At 51.4% G+C, this 16,491-nt stretch overlaps 1 protein-coding gene across 1 annotated transcript in view; it reads right to left on the bottom strand.

Annotated features, from left to right (window-relative positions):
• ATP7B (ATPase copper transporting beta) overlaps nucleotides 1–16,491 on the bottom strand; it is a 50,471-nt gene that overhangs the window by 5,516 nt on the left and 28,464 nt on the right. Inside the window, exons 9-16 of the mRNA XM_028497816.2 lie at nucleotides 16,250–16,341; nucleotides 9,401–9,528; nucleotides 9,145–9,299; nucleotides 8,424–8,558; nucleotides 5,212–5,406; nucleotides 3,041–3,223; nucleotides 1,716–1,884; nucleotides 62–205 (exon numbers count right to left, since the gene is read on the bottom strand). Coding sequence (XP_028353617.2) covers nucleotides 62–205; nucleotides 1,716–1,884; nucleotides 3,041–3,223; nucleotides 5,212–5,406; nucleotides 8,424–8,558; nucleotides 9,145–9,299; nucleotides 9,401–9,528; nucleotides 16,250–16,341 — 1,201 coding nt within the window. The remainder of the gene's footprint in view (nucleotides 1–61; nucleotides 206–1,715; nucleotides 1,885–3,040; nucleotides 3,224–5,211; nucleotides 5,407–8,423; nucleotides 8,559–9,144; nucleotides 9,300–9,400; nucleotides 9,529–16,249; nucleotides 16,342–16,491) is intronic.

Genomic DNA, 16,491 nt, shown 5'->3' with positions numbered 1-16,491 from the left:
TTTCTGCCTGACGTCTCCAGCCCCTCACTTGAGAGCAGAGGACAGGGGGGCAGAGCGGTACCGTCGATGGCCACCAGGATGGCCGTCTGGCCTTTCGTCTCGTGATCGGTCATCGCATCGCTGACGTCGCTGGTGACGGTCAAGCCGTTGCGCCTCATCCACTCTCGGTTGCCGATCAGCACGGAGAAGGTCTGCGGGACCGCATCTGCTCAAAGGAGTGTGGGGTTATTCCCAAAGAGCCCAAGTTCACTGTGAGAAAGCACTAAAAACCATGGGATGGTCTCAACAGCAAAACGTCCACTTGACGGTTCTGGAAAAACCACAACCTAGTAAACACCTCTTGGAAAACCATCCTTAAAGAACCAGGGGAAAAGGAAAAACTAACATGCAGAACTGCGGTATGAATTAAAACATGTAAAGATGTTACAGACATATTAAATACCGCGTAGTGTACCTACTGGCCTTTAGCGGTGTCTGCGGCTGCAGTTAGATTGGATTAGAATTAGGATTAGAAGCGGTTAGTTATTTGGTCAGCGCCGAAAGCAAGTGTTGACTAGACCCATCACTGCTTGGTACAGATGATGCAAGGTGAACCAGCCAACAGCCAGCCTCTGTGTACGAAAGGTTTTGAAGCTGTACCTCCTAAAAGGCCAGCTGAGTGTTGCACCTGTCACCTCTACCTTAGGTGTCACTGATAGACCAGTCCCTGGAAGGCAAAGGAAAGGTCATCCCAGGGCTTTAACTTGCTATAAGGTGGTAATAGCTTCTAACAAAATCTAAATCAAGATTTTTAAAAATTTTATCTTAGAAGATGTTGGGGGTAGGATTTTATTAATTAATTTATTTATTTTTGCTGTGTTGGGTCTTCGTTTCTGTGCCAGGGCTTTCTCTAGTTGTGGCAAGCGGGGGCCACTCTTCATCGCGGTACGCGGGCCTGTCACTATCGCGGCCTCTCTTGTTGCAGAGCACAAGCTCCAGACACGCAGGCTCAGTTGTTGTGGCTCACAGGCCTAGTTGCTCCGCGGCATGTGGGATCCTCCCAGACCAGGGCTCGAACCCGTGTCCCCTGCATTAGCAGGCAGATTCTCAACCACTGCACCACCAGGGAAGCCCTAAATCAAGATTTAACTACTAACATACTTAAGAGCAAACACTAGACATGGGTTTTTTGGTTTGGGGTTTTTTCCACTCTCTTATGCTGATGGATAGCACCCTTTGAATAAGAAAGGCCGTTATTCAAAAAGCAGCTGTCCCTCCAGTGTCCCTTCTTGGCTTGGGCAGACCATTTCCATTCACTTTCCCTGACGGCTGCCAGCTCTGTAAATACGTCACATCCCATCAGAGTTGACCACATGGAGGTTTCCTGTTTAGGAAGAACAAAAGAAGACTCCCATCTGCCTACCCTGTAGCTTACGAGTCTTATCCCAAGACTAACCCGGGATAAGAAAGAGGAGACTCGAGACTAGGGAGCAGGTAAGCAATACTCCGTGAATTTAAGTCACACACTGCTTTTGTCTGCCATTAGCGTCAAGATTCAGCCACATCGAAGAACACGAGAGAAGCTGCAGGCTTCCCTGGGAGACAGGCGTGCGGCGCACCAGCCCTGAGCCACCTTCTCCGCAGTCGGGAACCCCGGGGCGCGCCTGGCGTGGCGCTCTCCATGGCTGGGCCCAGCCCCCGGCGGGCCGGGCAGCGGAAACCGAGGCCAGGGATACCTGTTTCCACGGGGACGCTGTCGACCCCGTTCAGGTGGGCGGTCGGTTGGCCACGCGGGCGCTCGCCCTGAGCCAGGATGCCCTCCACGTTGCTGACTTTACAGCCGATCCCACAGCCGGGCACCGCCTGGAAGTCCGTGCAGTATCCCAAGGTCTCTGTGCCAAGTTCCTGGGAAGGGAAGTGGGGGAGAGGAAGCAGAAAACAGAGGTGAGTCGAGAGGGAGTCTGTGTGTGTGTGTGTGTGTGTGTGTGTGTGTGTGTGTGTGTAGGGGATGAAGGTGCCAAAGGGAGGAAAGATTTTCTTTTTATGTTGCAAATAATTTCATAAAAACGATGGAATAGGTAAGTGGTAACAAACTATTTTAAGGCCATCAAGAGATAACTGCCCATGGCCAGACCCTGGCGGGGAGGGCCGACGGGGCAGGGGAAAGGGAAGGGCTGGGTTTATTTGGGTAACAGAACCCAAAGGAAGGATGCCTGGGGGTGAGCAGAATTCTTTCTGAAACATCAGAAGGATGAGAGGGGAAACAGCCGCACCCTACACAAAGGACACGACGCGAAATGAGATTTCTGGAAGATTCCCTGTCCGGGAAGAGGTGTCAACTTTTCCCCAAGGCATCCATGTCACCTTCTACATTTACTGATAACTGTACTGTTCAGACAGTTTACGTGTTTTCAGGGCAGTATTGTGGCACATCCTGCTGCCTCCACGCGCAGACTGAAAACAGAGAAAGCCAACTAGGCCCTCTCATCTGCAGAGGTCAGAGGATGAAGGCTCCCCACTAACTGTGCCAACAACCCACAGTCCTCTGGTCACTTCTGCTGCTTCCTCTCCGTCTCAGGAGTCCCCAGTGGCATGGATTTCTCCCGACCTGGCCCCAAGACCCCCTTCGTTTTTGTATCCCTTTGCACGAAGCGCTCGTGAGGGACTGAATACACCTGTCTTCCCCACCCGACCATCAACTCCCAGCAGGCAGAGCTCGCATCTTATGAATTCTCACTCCCCTGAGCTCGGGATGCTCAGGAAATGCCTAATGAATGGCCATTAGCTCATTAACACTGAACTGCTTTGTGACGATCTGGAAACGTGTGGAAACGTGACAATGGACCTGCCGCTGTGCGCTGCGCGCTGCATCCCCACCTGCTCCAGGGGGCCTGCTCAGCAGTTTCCAGACCACAGGAGCCAAGGCCTCTGTGGAGGCAGCTGACGTGGGGGCCAGGGGCAGCGAGGAGGAAAGGCCTGTGAGGAGGAAGGAGCCCGGAGTCTTCCGGCCCAGCTGGGGAGAGCGGGGCAGCGAGGGCCCAGCAACGCCCAGTCCACCTACCTGTTTACAGTATCTGGTGACTGCCACGCCCAGGGGGTGCTCACTGCTGGCCTCCGCGGTCCCCACCACAGCAAGCACCTTCCGGAGCGGCAGCGTGGCCGCGTCCACGAGCAGGAGGGCCCGCATGACTTTGGGGACCCCGTAGGTGATGGTGCCAGTTTTGTCAAACATCACAGTCTTTATCTGCCCAAAAAACCACATCTCAGGGACCAAAACACAGATGGAAGGGACTCTCAGAGTCCTCACAATCTCGAGGCAGAACTTCCCTCAACCCACCCCAAGCAGGTCACAATACACTCCTTCATGACACGCTACAGAATCCTCTGCGTCCATCCCAAGGTTCGACCACTCCCATTGCCAAAGCATTGTTTCCCTCTCTGCCCAGTTAAAAAAAAAATCCACACTCCGGCTTAACCTTGACCAGGTTGAGGCAGAAGCTCTCACTCTGATGTAACAAGGAGGCATCACCGTGCAGTAACACCGTGCGGCCTCCTCCTCGTGTCGGGTCAGGAGCGTGACCCTGGGGGGGGTCTGCCCATCTCCCGGTCCACCGCCATCTGCCGGGTCAACCACCGTTTGCTCCGGCCTGCATCAGTGCAAAAGCCTACGGAGAAGAGTGTTCTCGAATTCCAAGTTCACAAAAGGAAGGGAGTGTTCCTTGGCCACAATAACAAGTAACCACAGAGCTAGTCTGGGGACCTGTCCCCCTTGGTCAGTGGCAGCTTGGCACTGGTCCCCACGGGTCTGGGCGCAGCCAGTCGGGGGCAGCCACACTCGGCGCCTGAGCTTGCGTGGCCAGAGCCCACCAGTTCCCTCGCTCCACGCTTCCCCGGACCCGGTACAAGGTCAGCCCTCGTTGTGTTTAGACTGCGTGCCGCAGGCTCGGTTCTCCCTCATTTAGCAAACAACAGCTCCGCTTCTTGTTTCGGACCGAGTGGGGCCTCTTCACCACCATGCACTGGCCTTCCTCTGACAATCCTGGCCAGCTTCTGGTCCAGGCCCCGCTCCGCCGCCGCGTGCCGTCCAGCCCTGCAGGCGCTTCACCCCCGCCCCTGCCCCCGGGTGTCCCTGCTGTCCTTGGTTAAGCGCTGGACCTGGACCGAATAACCCTCCAAAAAAGCCCTTCAGGGCCCCTCTCTCCCCTCCTTCCTCCCTCAGTACCCTCATCTCCTGTCAGTTTCTCTCTCTTTCTGGTCCTCCTTTAGTTATGGAGAAAATAACTGTGGAGTGACTCCAACGTGCCAGGCACGGGGCAAGATGCCGGGGACACAATGGCGGGGACATGTTCACGGTCTCTAGTCCTACGGAGTCTGGGATCAGGCAGCACGGCCCCCCCCAGGTCCTTTCCACGCGCTGGTCCCACGGCCGGGACACCCTTCCCAACCTCTTTTGTCAGCTGACGGGTCTCAGACCATCCCCGAGCACCTGCGCCAGTGTCCACCGCGTCCAGCACACGCGGGTCTACGGTTAGGCCCCTGAGGAACTGCCCTCACGGCACCTCACACTCTCCGTGGCGCCCGCGGCTTCGCTGCTCCATGTCTGTCTTTCCTGCTGGACTGTAAGGTCCTTGAGAGCCAGGGCCCGGCACAGGACCCACACAGAGTAAACGCTCAACAGATACCGAAGAAATAAAGGCAGGATGCAAGGTTGGGGGCTGCTGGGCTGAAGGGAGATTCTCCATAGACACTGCTGCCTGCTACTCCACCCGAGGTCCCAGGACCCTCCCCGATCACGCGGAGACGGCGCAGCTACTTTCCCCGGAGCCCGACCCCCTGGCTGTGAGCCCGGCGCTGCACATCTTAGCTGCAGGCCTTTGGCAAGCCGCCCAGCCCCCTCCTGCCGCACTCCCCTCACCCGTAAAATGGAAACAACCAGCACCCACCTCAGGGTTGTCGATGAGATTAAGTTAATATTTATACAGCATTTAGGTCTTTGACCGTGAGCTGCTGCCGGTCCTGTTGTCATTCCCAGTTAGTCCTGGCTTCCTGTTTTACTTAATTAGCAGTGCTACCCTCAGTCCTCTTTCAGGTTTTTCTTTGAATATGAAATTTAAACAGGTACTATTTTCACTAGGACTCTCTAAGTCAAAAAAAAAAAAAAAAAAAAAAAATCACGCAGCATACAGCTACAAAATCACCCCAGCCAAGACCTCGAAGGAAGCGGGGGCCAACCTTGTGGGCCATCTCCAGAGGCTTGCCTCCCTTGATGAGGATGCCATTCTGGGCTGCCACCCCCGTGCCCACCATGACGGCCGTGGGCGTGGCCAGGCCCAGAGAGCAGGGGCAGGCAATGCACAGCACCGTGATGGACGTCTGGAATGCAAACCGGAGGACCACCTCTGCCTGGGAGATATGCTTGCTGGACGTCTGACGAGAGGAAAAGACAGAGGCAGGGTGAGAGTTAGATGGGGCATCACACGGAATTCTGATCATATGAGAACATTCCACTCTGCAGTGGCCTATATGGGAGTAGTATCTAAAAAAGAGTGGATATATGCAACTGATTCACTTTGCTGTACAGCAGAAAATGACACAACCATGTAAATCAACTCTACTCCAATAAAAATTAATTAAAAAAAAAAAAAAAAAAAAAAAGAACATTCCAGCACAGGTGGGGGATCTGAACTGGCGTGATGAGCTGGGCTCCGGGACACACGGTGTATCCCGCTCTGCTTTGCTGGTATCTCGTGGTTCACTTTACTGCTCCATATCCTACTGTTCCAACCTGATCCTACAGGCTTTCCTCAGGGAAAGGCATTACGAGAGGAGAGAGGCACATAAAAATCCCTGATAGGGGAAGAGCACAGGCTCTAGAATTGGACCACGTAGGTCTACATCCTGGCTCTGACACTCTGTGTCTTAGCTTCCTCACATACAACATGGAGGTAATAATACCCAGCTCACAGGTTTTTGTAAGGATTAAATGAGGTAACATACATACAAATACATACAAACATAAATATACGTAGTACAACACCTGACGTAGGAGAGAGGATTCTGAGAAATTATATTATAGCTATTACATTATCATTATTATTTTTATTATTATGAAAGCTTTAAAAAACCATAGCTCTCCAAGGAATCAACTCTAAGGTAATAATCATGTGGGAAAAGATACAAGGATATTTCTCACAGTGCTTTTTCATAAAGGGAAAAAACTGGAAACGACCAATGGGGGATTGGTTAATTAAACTGCAGGTATGGCGTGCATAATGGAATATTATGCAGACGTTAAAACGATGATGTATACATATTGACATGGAAAGATATCAGTAGCATTGCTGAATTTAAAAAAACAAGCATAAAATGGCATGTGTTGTGATTTAATTAGTGCAAAACTATCTGCCTATATCTCTAGATAGCCTTTCAACCATACTGGAAAGATGTTCACCGAAGTGCAGAAAAGTGCATATAGGGGTGGGATTTGGAGCCATCTTTATTTTCTTCTATCTTTCACCACTGTTTCCTTTATAAAAATCCAAAACCAAAAAAATACAGGTCTCCTTCCCAGTTACCTGGTGACACATATTGGTATGATTATTTGAATTCTAACATCTTGAGTTATCTTGGTTTATCTTTCAAAATGGCTAGTATCTCTGGAGAACAATTGAGAGATGCTGTATTCACTTAATTACAGTAAAATGCATGTTTTCTAAATCGAGGATAGAGACCACAATCTCTTTAGATCCATCTACCCTCTATTCTTTGACTTTGAAAGGCAGATTCTAAAATAAGCTACATTGTTAAGGGTCATTCAATTTTCACAGAAACAGTTTGATTTCGGTAGAAGGACATGCTGTTTAACACATAATGTGATTTTTTTAGAGGTAAGGATGAAGTGTTCTGTTTTGTTTTGTTTTTTAACCTCCAGAAATTCTTGTCAAAATCACACCTGGCATTCTGAGAGGAGTGGGGTAGACTTCTAGAGGTTGACACGAACCCTGGCCCTACAGGCGATCTGTACAGAGTAGAGTGACAACAATGTCTTAAAGGAACATGCAGTACCTCATTTGTCAGCATCCTCCCTGATATTGCAGATAAAAACAAAAGAAGCGAAAGTAAGATGCAAAGGTAGGGAACAGCAGGAAGCCACACATTCCAACTTGTTTAGGGCTGAGTTTCCCACAGCCACATGCCAATGAGCTGCTCTCCCACAAAAGGCAAAATTTTTGGCGGTCAGGTGCCATAATAGCCACTGGCAAATTCTAGGAATACAGTCATAGGCTACTCTTAAAACACTGAAATCTCCCTAGATGTCAGAAAGTGTTTCACTTGGACATTTTAAGATAGGAAATTTGAGGGAGGAAAATCATATCTAAGTGAATGACAAGTACACCAAGAATATATGATATGCCTTTAACTACAGATAAAAAATTTTTTAAAAAGGAAAAAATTATCCATTCTGTATTTCCAGTTTCTTATTTTATGGCTCTAAGGTAAAATACATATTAGACTGGGCTAAGTATGAGATATTTTTTTAAAATAAGGTAAAACATTATTCTACTCACTGGGCAGTTATCAAATACTACTCCAAGTGGGCCATTCGCTTTTTATGTCTATCCAGGTTTCTCCAACTCAGCACTATTGACGTTTGGGGCCAGATAATTCTTTGTTGTGGGGACCTGTCCTGTGTGTTGCAGGATGTCTAGCAGCATCTCTGGCTCCTATCATACATACTAGAGGCCAAGCAGCACCCCTCCTCAGCCACGACAACCAAAAGCATCTCCAGACATCACCAAATCAAAACCACTCCCAGTTGCGAATCACTGATGTATGTAAGCTCTTATTGCTGAAGCAGAAAAGTTTCATATTTTTTTTTGAATTTTGATAAAAACTGTATTTCCTAAGATAGTATTCTTCGTCCACTTTTTAAACTCAAAAATATATATTCCATTGCTTCATATATGATGTTTAATAAATAATTATTAAAAAGCTACTAGTATTACTTGGGAAGCTGCAAGGTTAGATGGTCTATATGGAGGTAGCCAGCAAAAAATCTATTTTTCTTAAAACTGGTTAAATAATATTATCATGCTATTGTGACTGACGTGACCTATCTTCTGTGATGTGTGCCTCATAACCTCAAAAATGGCCAACAGTGCAAAATGTAAATGCTTTAAGCATTACACCTGAGAGAGAGTGGTGTTTGAAATGATCTAACAAGAAAGCAAAAGGCATCTTTAGTAAAAACCTGCAGGAGTTGCGTAGGTGCATAGCCAGGATTGTCCTACCCTGGCTGAGGTTTTGCTGCCAATAAGTGACGCAAGCAAATAAGATGTAATGGGTAAATAAAGCCCAATGAATCTCAGACATGAAAAAACAGGATTAATGGCAATCGATTATTTAAAACCCAACAAGCGCACTGCCCACAGCATTCAACTTACAGGGAAGTATTTCTGAACAACCCCAAAATCGATAAAGCCGATTACAATCCATACCACCAACGTCAACGTTGAAATGAGGATGATAAATGGGACAAAATATCCACTAAACCGGTCAGCCAGTTGCTGAATGGGTGCCTATGGAAATAAAACACGAAAACCGCAGGAAATTACAATCTCCAAAGAAATAAACTGCCACAAGCATGGACAAGGACCGGGATTCCTAGCTCCCTCATTAACTACATTTATTAGTCAATCTCCCCTCTCAGTACAATCTGCCTGATTCTACGGGACTCTTGGAATAATTTCTAAAGAGAGGAAGCTGAAGTTATATTGCTTTCAAAATTCCTTAATGGGACTTCCCTGGTGGCGCAGTGGTTAAGAATCCACCTGCCAATGCAGGGGACACGAGTCCGAGCCCTGGTCCGGGAGGATCCCACACGCCGCGGAGCAACTAAGCCCGTGCGCCACAACTACTGAGCCTGCGCTCTGGAGCCCGCGAGCCACAACCACTGAAGCCCGCGCGCCTAGAGCCCGTGCTCCGCAACAAGAGGAGCCACCGCAGTGAGAAGCCCACGCACCGCAACAAAGAGTAGCCCCCGCTCGCCGCAACTAGAGAAGGCCCGCGCGCAGCAACGGAGACCCCACACAGCCAAAAATAAAAAATAAATTAATTAATTTTTTAAATAAATAAATAAAATAAAAAATAAAATCCCTTCATTACCTTGGACATCTGAGCCTCTTCTACCAGCTTCACAATCTGAGCCAAGGTGGTGTCGTTGCCCACGTGGGTGGCAGTGATGAGCACGGAGCCGTGGGCGTTCATGGACCCGGCGATCACCGTGCCGCCGGGCTTCTTCGTGACGGGCATGGCCTCTCCTAGAGGTGGAGAGGAAACCAACGCCACACGCTGAGCCCCGTCGGCATCCCCGGGGCCTGGCCAGGGTGCCGACGCCCACCCAGGGGGACGGAGTCCTCACCTGTGATGAGGGACTCGTCGGCCATGGTGCTGCCTTCCAGGACTTTCCCGTCCACTGGGAACTTGCCCCCGGGGACGACCCTGATGACGTCGCCACGCTGCACCAGCTCCATGGGCACCTGCTCCTCTCTGCAACAGACGCCACTCAGGTTACACTCGGGGGCCACGCACGGGAGCTCACCCCCCTGGCCTGTCGCCCAGGTCGGCTTCTAGACAAACCGCCTGCTTTACACTGAGCGGCAGTAACCACTTCATCCGCCGTTTACAGACTGAGTCAAAACTGTGCAGCTGCTAAGTACCAGGCACTGTCCTAGTTCCTGGGAAGCCAGCTGTGAGCAGGACAGCCAAGTCCCAACGCTCGTGAGGATAATTCTGTGGAGCAAACAGACAACAAGCAAGAGAGTCCCGGGTCTCAAATAAGTGCCGTGCTGACAATGATGTGACTGGAGGGCTTCCTTCGGTGGTGGAGGAGGAGGAGAGAAGTGGGAAGGCCTCACGCGAAGATGACATTTGAGCCGGACGACAAGAGGGCCCCGAAAGAAAACTCAAGGGAGAGAAGAGAGCTAACGCAAAGGCCCTGAGGCGGGACGGAGGGGGCCTCTGATAAACAGGAAGCCAGCGAGCAGGGCTGGAGGGACACGAGTGAAGCAGGCAGAACCGGACCATGTCGGGTCTTGCACGGCAAACCGCGGGCTTCGGGTGTTAAGGTTTTCAGTGGGAAAGTGACATAATAAGCCGGTTCGCATTTTCAAGTCAGCTCTCTGGCTGCTGCATGAGAATGGGCTGTAGGGGCAACAGTAGAAGCTGACAGCAGGGTTAGGCTGTGGCAGCAGTGGCCTGGGCTGGAGACGGAGGGAAGAGATGCCCGGGAACTTTGCGGGGCATGATGTGTCAGCAAGATGTGTGTTTGCGCTGAGCTCATAAGAGAAGCAAGCATGAGCTCTCCGTTTCAGTTTGAGCAGCTGGGTGGATGAGAAGCTGTTTAATGAGATGGAGACGCCTATGTAGAAGTGGCCATGGGAGGGAGAGGGAAGAGAAGGAGAGGAGATGAGATGAAGATCTCTGTTCTCACATGTCGGGTCCGAGATGCCTACTTGACTTCCACGTAGACATGTCAAGTCGGGAGAGCAGGGAGCTGAAAACTGGATTCGGGCTGAGACTAGAGGTCAAATGGGGAAGCTGTCACAATACAGACGGGATCTAAAACCTGAAATGGTACGAGCTTCCTCAGGAGTGTGCCTGGAAGAGAGACCTGGGCCCTGGGACACGCGTATGTCGGGAGGATGGGCAGGCGGAAGGGCCAGCGAGGGATGGGGGCGGAAAAAGAGAGAGTGGGGCCTTCAGGAGGGAGCACCCATCCCACTGCATCGCATACGGGGAGGTCATTACCTAGACACAGATACGTGTAAAACTCATCACGCCGTACACTTGGGATTCGTGTACTTCAGTGAAGGTAAGTTATCTCTTAAAAAAAAAAAAAAGGCGTATTTTAAAGGGACAGAAAAGGGGGTAGATGCTGGTGAGAGGCTGCAATGAGGATTAAATAAGAGCAATGGTTGATTTGGTTCATGGAAATGACATGATGTCTTTGGCAAAAGGGATCTCAGAAACTGGTGGAGGGACAAGGTTGGCTGGAACGGGCTGAGGAGAGGCTGGGAGGTGAGGAAACAAGAAAGCAGCTGAAGACAACGTTCAAAAGAAGTTCTGCTGTGTGAAAGAGAAGAGAAAAACAGCAGTAGAAGAGCGTGTGGATTAAGACAGGAAATTGTGAATTGTGAGTATGTGTGAACTGTCTGCTGGGGAGAACGGTCCCACAGAGAGCGAGAGAGACAGATGGGGGGACAGGAGGGGACGACAGGAATAGAGTCATCCAGGGAGCGAGGACGGCTTTGGCAGCATCTCTCTGAAAGCGTCACAGGGACCAAATTTACTTAACTGTATATGTAACGTTGGCTCATGAACCAATGGTGAGAAAGTCAGAAAAGCAGGGGCGTAGAACAAGCAGGGCTCTGAGGTTATTTTATGCCTTCCTTTCATTCTACAAAGACTACATTTAAACTATGACAGAGAGAGGGTACAAAAAGCCACCTTATTTGAGAAGGAAAACCAGACATGTATTGAGTGCAGGTGCTGTGCTCGATATTGACATGAATCCTCCCCAAACCACGTGAGGTAGGTGACAGTCACCCCTATTTGTTCCCAGGTTGACCCGAGATGCTGCCTGTGGGCACCGAGGGCAGGGCCCGCTGCACAGTCAGTGCCGGTGACTTTGACCATCACCTGACGGACGTGTTCACTGTTGACCGGCCTCTATGTACCAGGCACTGTGCTGGGCTGGGGTTACACACAGGACAAAACTCTCAGGTCTATGACCTAGTAACTAAAGTCAAGCTGGTTTATTTAAGTTCAGTAATGGCCACAATAAAAGAAAGGGAGCACGGAAAAGGAGAGACCTTTAAAGGGGAAGCGGGCAGCAGCCTGAGTCTTGAGTGGTGGGAACAGATGTGTAAATCTGTTTGGTGGCTGGGGGGACAGTAAATAAAAAGAAGGGGAGAATCTCTACAACCGAGAATATCCTCTGCTTCTTTTTAAAGTCTCCCAGAGATGGAGACGCCCAGGCTCCAAATCTGCCCTCCGAGGCCCGTCTGCACAGCCTGGCGTTTACCGTCCACAGAGGTCTCCGCGGCAAGAGGAGCCTGTGTCAGAGAAGGGGCAGCTGCTCCCGTAGAAAGGAGGTGACGGCGGGGCTGTGGGCAGAGCCTCCTCTCCCGTAACCTGGCTCCTACGCTTTAAAACCTTTGCTTAAAACTCGTGATTCTTGGGCTTCCCTGGTGGCGCAGTGGTTGAGAGTCCGCCTGCCGAGGCGGGGGACGCGGGTTCGTGCCCCGGTCCGGGAGGATCCCGCGTGCCGCGGAGCGGCCGGGCCCGTGAGCCGTGGCCGCTGCGCCTGCGCGTCCGGAGCCTGTGCTCCGCAACGGGAGAGGCCATGACGGTGAGAGGCCCGCGTACGGAAAAAAAAAAAAAAAAAAAAAAGTATCTAGCTTCAAGTGGATGACCAGTGAGTTTATCCCAATAGAGTTACAAAAGTAGAAAAAGAAGAAAGAATGCTCCTTAGCAAAGTAACTTGTTTAAAAAAAAAAAAAAAAAAAAAAAAAAAAAAAAAAAAAAAAAAAAAATCGTGATTCTTGCCTCAAATGTCCACTGGGTGTCTTTCTAAGAAATCGTTAGTGAGGCTCACCTCTGCTTCATCTAACTTCGAATTTCCCCTTCGATCTGCATTAACCATATCTTTCTTACTCTGAACAGCTGAGTTCATGGGGAACAGCCCTCTAGGGGGGCAGGTGGCTCCTTCTGGTGAATTCCCAGTCGCATTTCTGCTTCAGAAGCTCACGTCCCCCAAACGCCAAGCTGTGGGAATACAGTTTTGTCCGAGCATTTCTTCCGCTCTGAGGGTTTCTGCCGGCAGCCCGCTCACCTCACCTGTCCCCTCTTCTCTACTCTCCTGCCTCATCTAACACAAAGCAAAAAGACGAAGAAAAAACTTACAAGAGAAGGGCCACTGGGCTATATAAAATGTATAATTCCGTTTTCCTAATTCTAAGAAACAGAACACTTCAACGTGGGCGATTGGGGACCCGCTGTGCAGGCCTCACAGTGTCAAGCACACGCACGTGTGTGATGCGTTTCTTTAACATCTGACGGTCACTGCATGCATTCAACTAGTGAGGATCTGAGCACCTGCTATGTAGTCCCAGGACAACGGGAGGCACCAAGTGCTCCAGGCCCCCGAGGACAAGGCAGTCTGACCAGGGGACGAGGGGTCAGGCGAAGGGGAAGGAAGAAAGGCGTTGGTTGGAGGGCGGGGGGTGGGCGAGTGCAGGGGCGCCTCCTCCTGGGACCCGCCAGGCGGGTGGCCGGGAGGAGACGGAGGGACGTCAGGACCAGAGGCTGAGCCCAGGAGGCACAGGCGCAGATGCCAAGTCTCACGTGTGCGTCGAGGGATGCAGACTTTATCCTAAACCTCTGGAGGACTCGTAGCTACCGAGTGTCAGGTCTGTGCCTCCAAGAGCTGGATGGTTTGCATGTGGAAAACATCAGGAAGGAGACAAGGCTGGAGCAGGAGGCCAGGGAGGGGCTGTTGCGGGGCTTTAGGGGAGAGAGCCCGGTGGCCTGCACAAGCACGGCAGCGGTGGGAGGGGCAGCGGCCGGGGCCACCAGAGCTTGTGGAGCCGGAATCAAGAGCACGGAGACCAGCTGTGTGGACGAGGGAAGGGAAGGGGTCGCAGAGGACGCCCACTGAGATCTGACGTGGGTTTGAGAATGAAGACACAGGGTCGGGGGACACAAAGACAACAGGGCCAACGCTGAAACCCCGACTATCACCCACATTTAAGGAATGAGGGGGCGCGAAGAGAGTGCACAGAGGGAAACGCAAGTAGCAGCTAGGGAAGAAATTACCACTGATCATCTACGCAGATGCTCCTGTCACCCAAGACTCCGGGCGGAGACGAAGGACACGTGCCCCTGGCAGAGGGACAGAGGAAGGGACGGGCTGAGTCCCTCTGAAAGGAGCCAGCTGAGGCGCGAAGCCCCGGTGGCCTGCAGGAGGCGCCGCAGACCTGTCCACGCCGGCAGAGGCCCAGGCCCTGCAGGAGGCTGCCTGGGGCCCCTGGCACAGCACACGCCACGTTACAGGAGGCGAGAGAGCGGCCCTGGCCCTGGCAGGGCAGGTGTGACCACGGCCCGAGCACCTCGTCAGGAAGGTGGGGTAGGAGTGACCACCCCCGTCTGTCTGACGGACACGAACTGCAAAACACAGGAAGGAACCCAGCTCCAAGCACGTGGCCTGTCTCAGGCAAAGCCAGAAAGAACACTGGTCTTCTGGCTCCTAGCTTAAAAAGTGGTACCACCACACGTGATGGCAGAAGCCAGGCACACAGTGTGGAAAAGAACCGGGAGATGCCAGGTGTGGCCCCGCCCTCCTTCGGCATCGCGGCCGGCCTGAGCCTTCTGGCAGAGACGCACATCTCCTTGTACTCAAATCAGTGGAGCTGCCCGGGCGCTGGCATCCTGCCGTCACAGGCCCTTCGAAATGAAAGGCAGAAAGTAAACGCAGCTGTTCATGGCTCAATTCCCAATCTGAACGTCTGCACAGCTCAGACACTCTCATGTCATTAATTTACGAGAAAAAAAGCAGCCAAGGTACACAACCGTGCAGAGCCACCGAAGCAGTCACAAGCCAGCCGCACTGTCCACGGGCTCCTCCCGGCCAGGAGACAGGTCAGCGGGAGGCTGAGCAGGAGACTGTGTCTCCGGGGGCCCAGCCCCCTCTCTGCTGCTCACCTGCCACGGACTCTGGACAAGGTACTTCCCTCCTGAGCTGTAGGCTTCTCCCGAGGACGGGCGCCCCCTCACGAGGAAGCCATCAGGGTTACATTCGATTATCTATGCGCAGTGCTGGGTAGCATACGTGGCACGCGGCAAACTCTCCGATCTCAGCCGTCACGACCATAATTCTGATTATTACTTAAAAACCAGTGTGCAGGCAAAAGCCGGTGCTGCTGTGCTTGGTCAGCCTGAGCCTCGCAAACTTTCAATCCTCACGTCTCACTCACCGGCCCACGGGCTCAACAGAGGTTCGCCCGGTGGCCCTCGGGAAGGAAGGGACCCGCCTTGGCCTCAGGGGCCTGTCTCTCGGAGACACAGCTAGGACACCAGCAAGAGTGTGATGGACCGGCAGGTGCACAGTGGGAGGGGCACCGATGGTTGCTCCAGTAGTGGGAGAGTTTGCAGTAAGTCATACTGGATGGTAAGAATCAGCAGAGACAGGGACCCTGGAGATGGTAAGAATTCGACAGAGCATGGCTCTAAGCAGAGACCCCGGCGGGGGGATGCCTCTTCTTCCACCGGTGCGGTGGGGAAAGGCAGCTTTGCAGGCTGAGTGACAGGAAACTGATGGGTTTCCCATCACAGTTTCTATTTTCAAGTCAGAAGTGAGATCACAGGCTAAAGGGGAAAGTGGTGGGGCCAGAGAGATTTCAGGAATGCGAGGGAGGCCTAGAAATAACCATTGCCTAGAAGAGGAAAATGAGGCTGACCGGGGAGATACAGAAGCCTAATTTGTAAAAATGCCCACGTTATTAAATATGCTTTAAGAGTCAGTATATGTAAGTGTAAAGAACACGGGCTCTGCAACCAGCAGCGTAGGTTCTGTCCTAATTCCACTACTTAATACCTGTGTGACCCTGGGCCAGTTGCATAGCCTCTCTGAACCTCAGTCTCTGCATCTGTACAATAAGGGTAGTAAGAGTCCCTTCCTCATAAAGCTTTTTTTTTGGATAGATTAAATGCAAACAGGTTAGTATAGCATGTGGCAAATAGTAAATGCCATATAAGTCCCAGCAATAACGGCAGTGAGCATTATTGTTTTTAATGTCTGCCAACCTGATAAAGAAGAAAAATCGTTCTCCCATTTTTATTCTTTGGCAAGTTGAACCCCTACCTCTCAGCCTGTCCAAATCCTCCAGATCCTGTGGGCGAGAGTCAGCTCATACTCCGTGTTCTGTGAAGCTCTGCTTGACCACCACTAGCCTTCCTCTCCCAAGTTCCAGAAATACTGCCTGTACCTCTCACTCGTCATCTAGCAGACATACACCCCCTTGAAGCCTTGCTTATCTTTTAGTATATAAATGCCTTGTTTACTTAACTGGACTGAGACGGGGCATCTCACTGTTCCGTCTTTGCCGGCCCTCACCAGGTCTCGTGTCATGTCCTATACATGATGGGTGTGTGATGTGTAGCACACAGGCTGATCTAAATCGATCAAGGACGTGTGACAAAGACAACCCACCTGATGATTAAGTTGTCCTCCCCAAGGGTCACGACGGTGGCTTCCGTGGCTTGTAGAGACATGAGTTTGGCGAGGGCTTCTGAAGTTTTGCTCTAAGAAATAACCAGAATGTAAAATGAGAGCGATACTAAGCTGGCCTGTGCAAACCCAGACCATCAATCACAAGGCTGGTGTTAGAGAAAACCCTGCAAGGCAAGGCTGCCTCCGTAACACGGCCCCTCTGCACGCCTGCGGGCTCTCCC

This window comes from Physeter macrocephalus, chromosome 13, assembly GCF_002837175.3.
Source record: "Physeter macrocephalus isolate SW-GA chromosome 13, ASM283717v5, whole genome shotgun sequence".
NCBI classification, from domain to species: domain Eukaryota; kingdom Metazoa; phylum Chordata; class Mammalia; order Artiodactyla; family Physeteridae; genus Physeter; species Physeter macrocephalus.
Note: the sequence above shows the minus strand (reverse complement) of the source record. Positions and strands in the feature narration are given on the sequence as shown.